General features: G+C 36.5%; 3 protein-coding genes and 1 long non-coding RNA gene across 4 annotated transcripts in view; 2 read left to right on the plus strand and 2 right to left on the minus strand.

The window, feature by feature from the left end:
* Positions 1 to 3,135, minus strand: part of LOC130221802 (zinc finger protein 208-like) — a 30,652-nt gene extending 27,517 nt beyond the window's left edge. Inside the window, exon 1 of the mRNA XM_056454400.1 lies at positions 2,343 to 3,135. Coding sequence (XP_056310375.1) covers positions 2,343 to 3,134 — 792 coding nt within the window. The 5' untranslated portion in view covers position 3,135. The remainder of the gene's footprint in view (positions 1 to 2,342) is intronic.
* Positions 1 to 16,434, minus strand: part of baiap2l1b (BAR/IMD domain containing adaptor protein 2 like 1b) — a 258,771-nt gene that overhangs the window by 141,263 nt on the left and 101,074 nt on the right. The gene's annotated exons all lie outside the window — the stretch shown is intronic.
* Positions 390 to 3,705, plus strand: LOC130221805 (uncharacterized). The gene is made up of 3 exons (XR_008836315.1): positions 390 to 459; positions 572 to 620; positions 3,589 to 3,705. It is a non-coding gene; the product is annotated as an uncharacterized LOC130221805 (long non-coding RNA).
* Positions 5,449 to 15,937, plus strand: bri3 (brain protein I3). The gene is made up of 3 exons (XM_056454395.1): positions 5,449 to 5,920; positions 10,181 to 10,304; positions 14,169 to 15,937. Exons 1-3 carry the CDS (start codon positions 5,785 to 5,787, stop codon positions 14,299 to 14,301), a joined length of 393 nt encoding a protein of 130 aa, XP_056310370.1. The 5' UTR covers positions 5,449 to 5,784; the 3' UTR covers positions 14,302 to 15,937.

Below are 16,434 nucleotides of genomic sequence, written 5' to 3' on the forward strand. Positions count from 1 at the left end.
ACTCTGAGACCTGAAAATTCATACCAAAATTAAATTAGCGGCGAAACAATACCAAAATCACGCAACAAAGCTTTCGTAGACATCACGAATATTCAAATTTACAACATAAACAGGTAATTTTTTCCAACAGAAAAGGAAATATTTGCAGCAGCATTTTCCCCACACAACTTACCCCCTCTGCAAGGCACAGCAGCAATGTGAGGGAGAAGGGGAAGAGAAGGGGTGCGGAAACTCGGGAGGTACAAAACAGGCGATGTGCATCTATATTATTGTCACGGCACACAAATAAAAATAATTGCTAAATGATTTGCTTAATTGCATAAACGGATGTGCGCGCTGAGTCCAATGACTAAAATATGGCTGAGTCCCATTCAAACGCAGGAGTTGCCATGGAAACGGGGCAACAACACTCTGTCAGGCAGCAAAAGTCCGTCTCGCTGCTGTTTTCACGGCTTTCAGGTAAGTTCTGAGACTAAAATCAAAGAAATATAACAAAATGTTTTGTGACTTGGTCTTTCTTAGTTATTTATTGTAATTAACACGTTTCTGTGGCATATTTACTTTATTTTAGTGCCTTTAGGAAAAGTCCGTTAGCATCTTCTCAACTGTTTTCAGACAAGGTACGTAGCGTTAGGCTAACTCCACACAGCTCTTGTTTATAAAGGTTTTGTTTTTTCACATCTTTATATGTGGAAGAGAGGTTTTAGTAGCTTTGTAAAGGCTGTACTTATAAGTAGTCAATGTTTTATTGGAATTAGTCTAATTTATTTAGCCTAAAATATGCGCTGCCATTGTTAATCAGTGAAATCAAGGAGCTAACATTCAGATAAGAGGAGGATGTCATTCTAAACTACAAAATGTGTTGTAATATTTGTGTATATTCACAATAGACATATGATATTCGATATATCATGATAGTGAACAGGCATACTGATATCTTGGGCACTTTAAAATACTGTGAATATTAATATTCAAACTTTTAAAGTGCTTTTTCAGAATATTCACTTTGTATTTGCAGTGGTTTAATAACAGTCCCAAATGCTTGAAGCTTTAGGTTATCTTAATAGTTTAAACATGAACATCTTCACATGTTAGTCTGGCCTATTATATGCTGAAATGTTGATAGAAATTTTGGAAGTTATTTATAGAGCTATTGTACATTAACACTGGGCAGTAAGACTCCACTAAGTTAACTTCATCTAATTATGAGTGATAATTATTTTATGAAATGTAATTAATAATTAATCTATATCAGTTGTGTTTTTTAAGTAGTACATGTAATAAATCGGTATATTTTCACTGTTTATTTTAATCCATTATCTACTATTTACTAATGAGAATTTATTGTCATACGTATCATCTTTTGTGCTTTTAACTCATTTTTATAATTATTTTGCTTACATGTATATACTGTAAAAGATAGCAAAAGCAAACCATTCAAAAATCCTTCCATTTAGTCACAATGTAGCTTAATAATAGACACTTTCTGCTTAGAATTATATGTTGTACAAGGTCATGGTGTTGACATACTTTTGGGCTGGTGAAGAGAAAATATGAGTAAATATCAGAAATATGGTTATGCTGCGTCGCACAGTCCACTCTCCCTCCAGCTGTAGACGGACACTGTATGAGGCGGCGCTGGACTGGACAAAGTAAAGCAAAAGCAAAGGATGTGATGTTGTGTGAGACAGAACGAACACTCTCTGTTTTCGCTTGACTTTTGTCAAGTCTGACTGCTTATTAAGCTTATTTATTTAGATTTTATGCATGAATCTCTCAATTTCTAAAGAAATTACACTTATAACCAGTAATACTATATACTGGTTATTAATAAAAATATAGTTTTTTTAGCTTGTATTCTTACTCAAAACTGTAAATGTAGTAAACTGGAAAAAAATCTTGAAGCTCATAGTAAAGAAACTTTATTGATGAAGCAAATACACAAGACAAATGGATAGACTTTCCACACTCAATCTCTCACACCAGTATGTTCTGATGTTCAGACATGAAACACTTTTTCACTGGAGAGAATGTTTTGCTGCATTTATGTCATGTGTGCAGCTTTTCTCCAGTGTGAATCCTCTCATGTTCTCTCAGGGTTCTTGACTTGCTGAATCTCTTGTCGCAGTGTGAACACTTGAACGCTTTCTCTCCAGTGTGAATCCTCTCGTGCCATTTCAAATGTTCAGCTGTAATAAAAGTCTTCTCACACTCAAAGCACAGATACGCTCACACACCAGTGTGGATCTTCTGATGGTCTTTTAAATCGACTGCCATTTAAAATTCTTTTCACGAACAGGACATGGATAAGGCTTCTCGTTTCTATGAACTGCAAGATGGACCTTCAGATGTGAAGCCCTCAAAAATGTTTTGCTGCAGTGATCACATTTGTGTGTTTTCTCACCAGTGTGGATCTTCATGTGTTCATTAAGGTGTGATGATTGGCTGAAACTCTTCCCACACTGAGTACATGTAAACGGTTTCTCTCCAGTGTGGATCCTCATGTGTTTATTAAGGTTTGATGATTGTCTGAAACGTTTTCCACACTGAGTACATGCGACTGGTTTCTCTCCAGTGTGGATCATCATGTGTTGATTAAGAGATGGTGAGTGTCTGAAACTCTTCCCACACTGAATACATGTGAATGGTTTCTCTCCAGTGTGGATCATCATGTGTTGATTAAGGTTTGACGAGTCTCTGAAACACTTCCCACACCGAGTACATATGAATGGGTTGACTTCAGTGTGGATCATCATGTGTCTATTAAAGGATGATAAGTGGCTGAAACTCTTCCCACACTGAGTACATGTGAATGGTTTCTCACCAGTGTGGATCCTCATGTGTTGATTAAGGTTTGATGATTGTCTGAAACTCTTCCCACATTGAATACATGTGAATGGTTTCTCTCCGGTGTGGATTCTCATGTGTTTATTAAGATGTGATGATTGGCTGAAACTGGTTCCACACTGAGTACATGTGAATGGTCTCTCTCCGGTGTGGATCCTCATGTGAATCTCAAGACTCTTTTTGCTTCCCAAACTCTTTCCACACTGAGTGCAGGTCAGTCGACCAGAAGTCTGTAAATGGTGTTTTTTCCCAGCTTTGACATGCTGTTCCTCTTCTTCACTCTCCATATTTTCTTCAATTAAATATGAAAAAGTTCAGTTTTTAGTAAGTAATCAACAATCAGAGTAAAATTCAGTGAAAAGACAATGTAAACATTGGCTTCCCAACTTTAGATTTGCAGCACACAAATATACAATAAATCAGACCATATTTAGTTTGGCCTTGTAAAATTAATGTTTTTTTAACTCATTTTATTGCCCATGTGTTGAAAACATGTACATAAAACAAGCAACAAACTACCAGAGCCTTATTCCCCAGTGTTTACTCTGTGAATATTTAGTGTATTCATGTCCTAGTAGAAAACAGTTAAAAACTTTTTATCATTATTGTTCTTCAAGGTTATTATTGAAGAATCAGGAATAAACACCAACCTGTTTGCTCTTCAGTATCTTCATCTTTAATTCTGCAGGGTTCTGGATCACTCATGTTCTCACGGTCCTTCAGTAAACTCTGTCCTTGCAGATTCCACTTCTTGCTGATGGTCTGATGCTCGTCTTCACTTGTGGGCTGATGGGATTCCAGTATTTATACTTGAAGAGGGGGAGGAGCTTCACTGAAGTAGGGAGATTAAAAAAGGAGGAGGAGCTACACTGACAAAAAGTACAAATATTTTAGTTAATGTTTTTTCTTCTAATTAACCCATTCTGTTCACTTCTTTCTGTCTCTCAAATTTTCAGTAAATGAATTACAGTGTTTTATAATATATACAAATCATAAACTGTGTCTAGTGTTATTGCAGAAATATATAAGTTTAAGTTGGAAAAGAAAATCAATATATAAATACTAAAAATAATAATAAACTAAGCAAATGTACAAATCTGCAAGAAACAAACACCATCAACTGAGGTTTACTTGTTTGTTCTCAGAATAACACAAGTAATGCTGTCATTGTGATAGTTGTGCCTTGTGGATGTTACAAAGAGTTTCTGATAGTCTAGTTTATGGAAAATGCTGGTCAACAAAAGTGATTTTCAGCGGTTAATATGGAGTTTTCTATAAAACCAACCCGGGTCATTCTGATTATGTACCCCTGTATATGTTTCTGGAGAGCAAACTACGTCCCAGGAGGTCTTTTTTTTCAGTTTTCATTTTCGTGAATCCACCAGAGGTCACTGTTTCAGATCTCAAATTACTCTTATAAGTGCCATTCACGCCTGCTGTTCTTGCATAAATCGACTGACCAACACCCCCACCCACCACCTACCATAAAGCCAACCGACAGTGTTCTCAAAAGCACCGACTGACCCGCCCACCCCTTTTCTAAAGCCAACCAACACATTGCTTTTTTGGAAAAGTAAGTTGTTTTAGAATGACCAAATGAACATTTCAGATGTTTTACAGTGTGCTCAGCATGCTGGTTTGTCCATTCGCACACATTTTTATAACAAATATCACTTATAACATATCACTTTTATAACAAAATCACATGAGTTTTTTTTAATGCGCACACTGTAATTTGTTCAGTAAAAGTGTTTCCATCGTAGTTTATGCGCATCTTTTCTTATCGAATAAAAACTATATCACTTATGCACATATGTTTATTATGCGCATTTTCAAAATGTATGTGCAATTTGGTGTTTCCATCAACCATTTTTTATGCACAGATCCAAAATGAACATAAAAATAGGTGGATGGAAACGTAGCTACTGACTATGATCCCTTACCCCTTTTAACAAGATGTCAGATAAGTCTCTGATGTCAATACAGTGTGTAGTGAAGTTTGAGCTCAAAATAGCACACTAATATTGTTTTCTAACTCTCTGAAACTGACCCTTTCAGGCTTTGATCTTAATTGTGGCGTTTTAGTGACTCGCTTTAAATGCAAATGAGATTGTGCGCTTTTCACAAAAGGGCGGAGCTACATGCATGCGTTTCAGCATAATGGCAGATTTAAAAAAAAAAGACTATGCTAATGAGGGGAACTAGTGGGCGGGGCTTTCCCCGTCTTATGACATCATAGAAAGGGAGAATGTCAATCAAAGTATTTCTGCAGAAATTAAAATAAAATTAATAAATTGTTACCATTAGAAGCTGTTTATATTTACACACTGCTGCCACACAACCGTTTAAACCCCCTATAAAAATGACTTGCATAATAGGCCAAGTATATTATAGTAATAGTCATTAAATATTAATTTAAAATACTATGGATGTTGGTGGCTAAACGTTTTCAAGGTGTTTTCAGTATATCTTCCTTTGTGTTCAACAGAAGAAATAAACTCACATGTGGTGTTTGTGACAATTAAAGACGGACTACATTATGACAAAAATTTTTAGTTTTATGTGAACTGTCGCTTTAAGACGCCCTCTCCCTCTTCCGTGTCGTCACATGACCCGAGTCTTGTGACAGTGCAGCGAGCAGGAAAAACGTCGTTTTCACTTTGACACAGTTTCCAGATTCAGATTTCTCTCTCAAAAAACGAGAGAAATCCAGGAAAGCTCGACATGGCGCGTCTTTAGGACACACTCCCGGCTTTTATAACCATTCCCGCGTTTCTGTCGCAGATGCTTTAGCGGAGCGGCGGTGGAGTCGCATGGGGAGACTGGAGGAACTTTCTGATCTTTGTTTTGGTTTTTGTTTTGCGTTTGTCCGCGTTAAAGAAGCTCTCGGAGATTGTATGTTAGTTTGGTGAAGTACGCAGGACGTCTCAGACAGATATGGACACCAAACCTCTACTCCAGGACAGACCCCCAGCCTACAACACTGTCCCGAGCGCCTACGACTACGGCTCGATCCCCGCGGCCGGTGCACCCGCGGCGGGCTTCCAGCCTCCAGCCCCGCCGCCTTACCAGGGTAAGAGACATGGGTGTAAAGTTGGCTTTATATTCGCACATTTGTTTACATTTTGCATTATACCCAACCCTTGTGTGCTGTTAAGGATGTTTTTGTCCAATCTGTGGTGATTTTGATGCTTAATTTGGACACAAATATTCTCTGTTTCAGCAAATGGGATGATTTTTGGTGACAAATCTTATTTAGATGTCTTCAAATTTTTATGAAAAACTCAACAATAAACTCTGGGTAACTTTACTATGCTTTAGTATTGAGGTAAAGTTGGTTTTATATTCGCACATTCATTCAGTGACAACTTTCCTATATTGTTTACCATGGTACGTTGAATATTCGGCTTGAAATTGTATGCAAGTATGACTTGAAAACAACATTAGCACTATTTAATTGATCGTGAACAATGTTGTACTTGATAGTCATTGAATGATAATATAATTTCACTAGAGTACTTTTGTGAAATTATATAATTAAATGTGTGATTATAAAACCAACTTCACTTCAATCCCTTTCGTTATGTTGGGGGCTGTTTTTGCCCCAATAATGAATTTTTTGGATTGCAAGGCCATGACACCATATAACCATCCATTCTTCAGTTACAGTGCAAAAAAAAAGCTTAGATTCTGGCTTTTATGTGGAGTATAGTGTGTGTGTTTGGGGTAAAGTTTGTTTTATATTCACACATTCGGATTTCTCCTTAATAATATAATTGCATTAAAGTATTCTTTGGAAACTCTAAATAGTGAAATCATATATCATAGCAGCCAAATGACTATCACAGTACAACATTGTTCACAATCACTTGCTTTTGAATTTAGACCCAGTATTAAAAGTACAATATAGGGATCATGTCATACGTTGTAACTGTTCAAAAATTAACTAATGTGTAAATATAAAACCAATTTTACCTCAACTTTTAGATGCTAGTGTCAGTATGTTAGTATCTATAGGTTGATCAACTTTTTTTTTTTTTTGACATCACCTCTTTCTCCAAGTCAGAAATGATAGAAGTGTCAACTCTGTGAAGTTTAGAGACTGAATTACACTGGCTGTAGTCTGAGCGGATGAATAATACTTTTTTCATTCTCAGATTAACACAGTCTCACAAATTCACAAGATATAATCATCCAAAGCGTGCTGTTTGTCACGTCCGCCTAAATAAATCAACCATACTTCAGGTTTTTAAGAAAGAAAATGGTTAGAGATAATTAGATAATTTCAGGTTTCATCAAAACATCACTGTAGATTTTTTCCCAGATTTTAGTTTGAAAAACAAACAAAAAACACAGTTATTAAGTAAACCAACAACTTACTATAGCTAAAAAAACCAACTAAGTAAAATATTCATACTGACATGCATCACCTGCCTTCAGGAAATCAGTTGTTTGTTTGTTTTTTTGCACTCAGACATGATGTAAGTCATAAATTGCTGTTTAGTGAGTCATTTACTTTTCAGATCACGAGTCATTCTGATTCGTGATTCTCTAAAAAGTACTAGGTGTTTGGAGACTGGCTTATCTGATCAGCTAACAAAATGCTAATCGATTCATTTTAATCAGTTCAACAAAAGCCTCATGTTGCAGCGAGTTAAATTTCAGACAATGCTCTAAGATTTTTTAGTCTCCTTCAATAGTGAAAATAGTTTCAAACAACACCGGAGAATAATATTTATGTTGCAGAATAAGGTTGCACAATATATCAAATATATAGTTATCATGACCATAGTATATGCCATATTCTTATCGCAGAGAGGTGGAATAAATTACCTTTTGTTTCATGGATGCATCAAAATGAAACTTCTGGGCCAAAACTGTCAACTGGATGCACAGACCAAAAATGCTTTGTTATAATCATTATTAATGATTTTATTAAAAGAAAATGTATTTATTTATATATATATATAAATATATATATGAAATATATGTATGTGTATATATATATATATATATATATATATATATATATATATATATATATATATATATGTATATATATATATATATATATATATATATATATATATATATATATGTGTATATATATATATATATATATATATATATATATATATATATATATATATATATATATGCTGTTCTGCTATTGGCTAGAAGATGAACAGAGCTGAAAAAAATAAAGCAGCCAATAAGAAACAGAATATTTGTCAAGGTTTTCATTCAATCCTAGTCTCTAAATGTTTAAATGGAAGTCTTTTTAGATCAGAAAAATGTAAAAGATCCATTATTGCCTGTTTAATTTAGCATGATAATTACATAAATCAATTATATTTTTAAAAAGATAATAAAAATAGATTTTATCTCATGTTATATCACAGAACAACATCAGATCAACCCAGTGTTTTAATTTATATTTAAATGAATCAATTGAGTAAATGATTCATTGATTAATTCAAAAAAGATCATTACGGAGTCTGCAAAATATTGAGTAGGTGCTTGCTTTGGGGGAAGAAGCATATTTTATATATAGTGCCAATGCAGTTCTTGGTTTATTTTGAGATAGAAATGACAAAAAGTTCTCATCTGATCTTATGATTCACTAGAAAGAATCAACTCTGTGAAGTTTGGAGACTGAACAAGCAATCAGCCAAATGATACTGGGTCTCGACTCTTTTCATTCTCAGATTTGCACAATCTGACTTTCTGTACTGCTGACTTGGTAATCAATCTAGAAAACCCAAGTCAGATGACAACTTGTAAAACTAGTCCATTCAGGTTGTGCAAGAGGCTCCTGGTCACATTCTTGCTCTTTATTTTTTAGTGATTTAAAAAGAAGCGACTCATAGTTTTGTCATTGTCATTGAGTTTAGATAAACTGATAACTCTTTACAAGAAGGTTAAATTAGTTAAAGGGAACTGAAATTAAATTATTCCCTTTAAAACTACTCTGTTGATCTGTAAAAGTGTCTCAGAAGCTTTGAAGGGCACCTCTTATCCAGAAATCACTTTTATAAGGGGATTAAACACAGTTGTGTGACAGCTGTGTGTGATTAAAACCAGTCTCTAATGGAAAAAAATAATTAAATCTATTTGTTCTAATCAGACTTGATGAATGAAACACTTTGACATTCTCCCTTTGTATGATGTCATCAGAGGGGGAAAGCCCCGCCCACTAGTGCCCATCTCTCCCTCCTTAGACTTGTTTTTGAATCTGCCACTATGCTGACACACAGGCATTTGTAGCTCCGCCCCTCTTCTAAAAAGCACAATCTCATTTGCATTTAAAGCGACAGTCACCAAAACAGCACATTTAGGATCAAAGCCTGAAAGGGTCAGTTTCAGAGAGTAATCATTAACAGTGTGCTGATTTGAGCTGAAACTTCACTTCACACACTCATCAGAGACTTATTTTACAGTATAGGTGACCTTTTAATGTTAGTTAATGTATTTATTAACACAAACAATATGTTTATTACAGTATTTTATGTTCGTTTTTACAGCATTTGTTCATATTATTTAATGAAAATACAGTCGTTCAAGTTCGCTCATGTTAAATCAGGGTGCATTAACTAATGTTAGCAAGCATGCTTGATTGAATGTTAATAACGCATTGGTGAATGTTGAACTATGATCAATAAATGCTGGACAAGCGTTGTTCATTATTACTTAATGTTACTTAATACACTAACTAATGCAAACTTATAGTAAAGTGTGACAGATAAGCATTAGAAATACCAGGAAAATAATAATACAGGATTGATTTACTACTGTGTTTTGCACCAGGCTGTTTCTAGTTTAATGTGTAGTTTGGTAAGTTTGAAGTCCACTGACCATAAATGTGTTGACCGCAGAGTCACGTACACACTGAGCTTGGAATATTTAATCATTAACTAATCTGATATTTACTGATTTTCTAGTGAGAATAGTTCACCTTTAGGATCAGTTTAAAGAGTATTGTACTTCTACAATATTAAGGATGTTAATTGATATTGAAAGCGTATTATAGATTATGGTAAATACAGTTGTTTATCTAGAGAGTGCCTTTCTTGGCTTGTGTATGTAGGACTTTAAGGGATGGTTCACCCAAATATTAAAGTTCTGTCTTCATTTACTCTCCCTTCATTTGTCTCAAACCTTTATGAGTTTCTTTCTTCTGTTGAACACAAAATAAGATATTTTGAAGAATGTTAGAACCTGCTATGTAGATAATGCAGGATATGGCACCTTTAAGCTAAAAGAAATGCTGCGAGTCTGTTCCTGCAGATGCCAGTGCAGAATGAGTGAATCAGATGTGTTGTTTGTCCCACAGGTTTCCCCGCGGCGGCATCAGGTTATCCAGCAGCTCCGGCTCCGGCTGCAGCTCAGCCAGCCTTCAGCACCTACACCATCGTCCAGCCCTCGGTAGTAGTGGTGGGGGGATGTCCAGCCTGCAGGTCAGCCTCATACACACACACACACACACACACACACACACTAGGGCTGCATGATTTTTCAAATATCTGTGTTACAACCTTTATGATGTTAGTCTAGGGTAAAAGTAATAACATTTAAAAGGTGTGGTACTTTCACAAGTGATGGGTTCAAGCAAAAGACAAGCAACAAAAGTGATTTAATGTACAAAGAAAGTGAAACCAGAATGCCCAAATATATTTACAAAGGAAGAAATATTTACAATTATAATAAAGCAAGGCAAGTTTATTTCTATAGCACATTTCATACACAGCGGCAATTCAAACTGCTTTACATAAACAGGAATAAAAGAAGTATAAGAGAAATAAAAACAAATAATAAAAAGGGTAAAAAAATAAATAAATGAGCATAAAAACAGATCAAATGTGTAATAAAGGAATGAAAAAGAAGAGAAAAGCGTAATAGTGCGATCTGTCGGACGTAGCACAGTGCTCATTCAGTGAAGCGGCAAATTCAAACAAAGTATTAAACAAAATTAGGTCAACTCAAGACTAGGGGGACGCTAGTGAATCCAAATCAACGAAATAAATAAAACAAAACAATTCTAACTCATACACAAAACTCTTACTTCACTAGAAGAAAGAAAAAGAAAAGTCTTCAGCGCAGAGCGTCATAATAAAAATAAATACACAGATGATGGTGCTCACTCCTTACCTGGTGTTTTAAACAACGGGTTGACTACGTGTTTGCAAAATGGAAGTCGTACGACATCTTCCCTATCCACCTTACTCTGAGGAAAAAGAGTGAACTTGACATCTCTCAATCTTTGTCAGGTAAGAGCTGGGCCAGAAAGTAACATTAAAAATCAATCAAAATAAAGATGTACTAAAACGAGATCAAAGGAAAAGCGCTCCATCCTGGCTTCCTTTATATACGACCGTGCCACGTCGCCCAACGATGATTGACTGGTCTCCAGACCAATCGGCTGTCGCGAAGGCGCATAAATAATCAACACTGAACTGAATTAAAGGGGCCGTTCACCCAAACAAATGAAAAGTGCGATCATTTATTCACTCGTTTTAAACCAGTTTGAGTTTCTTCTGTTGAACACTAATGAAGATCTCCTGAAGAATGCTGGAATAAACAACCATTCAGAGGAATTTCTGTTCCTACTTTGGACGTCATTGCTCACTCCCCCCCCCCCCCCATACACTCTTCAGTATATCTTCCTTTGTATTCAACAGAAGAAACTCAGAAACTTCAGTAAATGATGAGGAAATTCATGCTTTAGCTGAACTGTCTGTGTTGAAAAGGGAATTTAAGCCGTATAAATAAGAAGTGAATCTGAGGAAAAGGTCACAGCACCAACCCGTAATGAGTGTTACCAGTGAACAAGCCAAAGTGAGAAGTGTGTTCGTGTTATTCACATCTTAATGTATTTATTAACATGAACAGACTATTAATAATACATTTATTATGGTATTTATTCATCTATGTTAATGTTATTTAAGTTAAATACTGTTAGTTTAAAGTGCTGCAGTGCAATGAGGAAAACAAGCTTGGTCTGATCAGCTGTAGGAAGGAAACTGAAATAAAGGCGTCAGTTCTGCTGCAGTGAGTGCTGTGGTGATCATGTGACTGACCCCAGATCTGCTGCTAACTCATCATGATTAGGCCAGATCAGATCACACCCCTCCAGCTTTATTGACTTGCACCATCAGGGCTGGAGATAGGATTTTGTTCTGGATTCACGAGCTCTCGTTTTGAGATTAGTTTTTAGATTTAAAGGGACACAAATGAAGATTTGCTCACTATTTACTCCGTCTCAAGACTAAAGAAGAAGTTTTAAAGAAAGCTGAATAGCTGTAACCATTGACTTCTATAGTAGGAAAAACAAACAGTATGGAGGCTTCGAACATTCTTCAAAATATCTCCCTTTGAAGAAAGAAACACAAAGGTTTTAAACGAGTAAAGCGAGAGTACATTATGAGTGTGTTGCACACACTAATATCGCGCACACACACACACACACACACGCACACACACACACACACACACACACAGGTTTTATCAACGCAAACTTTTAAACAATGAGATGGTTTAAGATGGTTCTTGCTGGTCTTGAGCTTGTGTAAGATGGTTCTTGTTGGTCATGAGCTGGTTTAAGATGGTTCTTGCTGGTCTTGAGCTTGTGTAAGATGGTTCTTGTTGGTCATGAGCTGGTTTAAGATGGTTCTTGTTGCTCATGAGCTGGTTTAAGATGGTTCTTGTTGCTCATGAGCTGGTTTAAGATGGTTCTTAGTGGTCATGAGCTGGCTTAAGATGGTTCTTATTGGTCATGAGCTGGTTTCAGATGGTTCTTAGTGGTCATGAGCTGGTTTAAGATAGTTCTTGGTGGTCATGAGCTGGTTTCAGATGGTTCTTATTGGTCATGAGCTGGTTTATGATGGTTCTTGTTGCTCATGAGCTGGTTTAAGAGAGGTTTTATTGGTCATGAGCTGGTTTAAGATGGTTCTTAGTGGTCATGAGCTGGTTTCAGATGGTTCTTAGTGGTCATGAGCTGGTTTAAGAGGGTCTGTGTTGCTCATGAGCTGGTTTAAGATGGTTCTTGTTGGTCATGAGCTGGTTTAAGATGGTTCTTGTTGGTCATGAGCTGGTTTAAGATGGTTCTTGTTGGTCATGAGCTGGCTTAAGATGGTTCTTGTTGGTCATGAGCTGGTTTCAGATGGTTCTTAGTGGTCATGAGCTGGTTTAAGATAGTTCTTGGTGGTCATGAGCTGGTTTCAGATGGTTCTTATTGGTCATGAGCTGGTTTATGATGGTTCTTGTTGCTCATGAGCTGGTTTAAGAGAGGTTTTATTGGTCATGAGCTGGTTTAAGATGGTTCTTAGTGGTCATGAGCTGGTTTCAGATGGTTCTTAGTGGTCATGAGCTGGTTTAAGAGGGTCTGTGTTGGTCATGAGCTGGTTTAAGATGGTTCTTGTTGCTCATGAGCTGGTTTAAGAGAGGTTTTATTGGTCATGAGCTGATTTAAGATAGTTCTTGTTAGTCATGAGTTGGTTTAAGATGGTTCTTGTTGGTTATGAGCTGGTTTAAGAAAGGTTTAATTGGTCATGAGCTGGATTATGATGGTCATTGTTGGTCTTGAGCTGGCTTAAGGTGGATTTTGCTTATCATGAGCTGATTTAAGATAGTTCTTGTTAGTCATGAGTTGGTTTAAAGTTACACACATACAAGCAGAGTGAAATTCTTAGTCACAAGAACTAAAAAAAAGTTTTGTTAACTTTCTGGGTAAACTTAGCAAGGACTCCACCAATGGTGAGTGTTTTCAGCTGTGTCTCCTGATCCGCTATAACACTGGTTCATCACAGCAGATTGTTATTGTGCACATTGCAATATCGATGCTGAAACAGTATATTGTGCAGTCCTGTTTAAAGGATTGGTTTGGTCTGCTTTAAATAAAGTCTTGTGGGTTTGTAACGACAATGAGACAATTTCCTGTTTGAGTGGACGTTCCCTTAACAAACCACAGCTCAGCTGATGATGAGAAATGAAGAACTACAGGCTGCTGCTGTTTGAAGAATGGTTACAGCAGACAGTGAGAATAACTGTGCTTTAGATCAGTCTGTTGAGTCATTGTTTCAGTGTGTGCCAATGTAGTTTAACAGCCCAAAGACGCAGACATCAGGCCTGACTAAAGCAGATATATTTATACATCATCATGAGCTAATGCAGCTCCAAATTACACTGCTTAACTCATACTGAGGGAAAGAATGTGGGATATTAATCTACTTACAATAGCTGGTCAAGTTAAGCGACTTGTTAAAGCTGCACTACTAAATGATCAGGGATATGGGAATAATTATTACCTTGATTATGTTTCTCAGGGTTGGCGTGCTGGAGGACGACTTCACCTGTCTGGGCATCATGTGTGCCATCTTCTTCTTCCCGCTGGGCATCCTCTTCTGCCTGGCGCTGCGTCAGAGGAGATGCCCAAACTGCGGAGCCACCTTCGGCTAGAAACGGACCAAGCGCACGCCGTCTTTTAGAGCATCAGCATACGTTAATCACTGCACACCAATAATGCCAAACCGCGCTCATGTTAACCACTGTCATGATGAAGAAACCAGCCACAAACTCCACATGATGATGATGATGATGATGTTTTTAATAGTGCTGGGCAAACATTCATTACATTAAAGCTTGTGTTGACAATATATAGCTTATTCTTTTTTAATTCTTTCCCAAATGATGTTGAACAGATTTAGTCCCATTTCATCTTTTCCCAGCACTAGTTTGTTTCCTCTGTGTTGTTTTCCAGTCATTGAATCACCAGTGCCTTTATGATGGCAGAGAAGCGGCCGGGAAGAACATCGTGGATGTTTCATCTGCGCTTCTTTATTTGTATTTTAATTAAAGCATCACTCTTGACTATTATACGTTTGTCGAATCGTCCGCCTATCTTCTGTTTTGATCGTTGTTTGTATATTATGGATCACTTGTAGACCACTGATGGGGTGTATTTTTATTTGATTTGTTGTAGGGGGCCATGTTATCCTCAAGCTGCACCGATATGATCAGTGCTAAAGGGACAGTTCACGCAAAAAATTACAATTCTGTCACCATTTATTTATTCCAGAGAGCTTTTAGCAGCTTCTGTTGACCACAAAAGAAGATATTTTGAAAAATGTTGGAAACCTGTAACCATTGACTTCAATAGTATGTTTTTCCTACTATGGAAGTCAATGGTTACAGGTTTCAACATGTTTCAAAATATCTTCAAACTTGTAGCCATTGACTTAAGTAGTATTTTTTTTCCTACTATGAAAGTCAATGGTTACATGTTTCAACATGTTTCAAAATATCTTCTTTTGTGTTCAACAGTAGAAACTTATTCTGTTGAACACAAAAGATACTTTGAAAAATGTTGGACACCTGTAACCATTGACTTCTATAGTATTTTTTTCTACAATGGAAGTCAATGGTTACAGGTTTCCAACATTCTTCAAAGTATCTTGTGCTAAACAAAGTCAGTCATTCTGTTGAACACAAAATATATTTTGAAAAATGTTGGAAACCTGTAGCCATTGACTTCAATAGTATTTTTTGCCTACTATGGAAGTCAATTGCTACAGGTTTCAACATGTTTCAAAATATCTTCTTTTGTGATCAACAGAAGAAACTCATTCTGTTGAACACAAAAGATACTTTAAAACATGTCAGACACCTGTAACCATTGACTTCTATAGTATTTTTTCCTACTATGGAAGTCAATGGTTACATTTCCAACATGTTTCAAAACATCTTCTTTTGTGCCCAACAGAGGAAACACTCATAAATGTTTTGGAACCACTTGAAAATGAGTAAATGATGAGTAGCTTGTTTTTTTTGGGTGAACTGTCTCTTTAAATCAGTTATTTTCCAGCCGTCTGAAATCTGCAATACACAGGATGCTGTACAATAAATCCTCCAGTAGTTGCTGTTCGACAATGGAAACACTTTCCTTCCAGTGACGACAATCAATCTGTGTTTATTCCTCATGTTTATTATGCTTTGTATTATTCGTCATGTGCCGTACACGTCTAGCCACGCTCTTATCATCAGTTATGACCTTTTTTACATTGAGAGAGATTGTAAATAAATTCTACTCGTGTCACTTCTGTCTGTGTGTCTGTTTATTTAGAAATCGCTCAACTCTTCTCTTCAGTGGAACTTCCTGAAAATAACAGGAGATGAAGTCACAGAGTTCTCCTAAATAGCAGTAAATGTTAAGCAGAGTTTTCTCATTAAAGCAGATCTATTTACTAAGATGTAAAATATGATGTCTATAGTGTGTGTGTGTGTGTGAAGTTTGAGCTCAAATTAACACACTGATAATGTTCTCTGACTCTCTGAAATGGACCCTTTAGGCTTTGATCCTAATTGGTGACTGTCGCTTTAAATGCAAATGAGATTGTGCTCTTTTTAATAACAGGGCGGAGCTATAAATGCCTGTGTGTCAGCATAGTGGCAGATTCAAAACCAGATTAACGTTATATGAGGGAGAGATTGTCACTAGTGGGCGGGGCTTTCCCTCTCTGATGACACGTACAAGAGGAGAACGCCAATCAAAGTGTTTCTGCAGACCGTCTCTATCAAGTCTTAATATGAACG

Source organism: Danio aesculapii, chromosome 3 (assembly GCF_903798145.1).
Source record: "Danio aesculapii chromosome 3, fDanAes4.1, whole genome shotgun sequence".
NCBI classification, from domain to species: domain Eukaryota; kingdom Metazoa; phylum Chordata; class Actinopteri; order Cypriniformes; family Danionidae; genus Danio; species Danio aesculapii.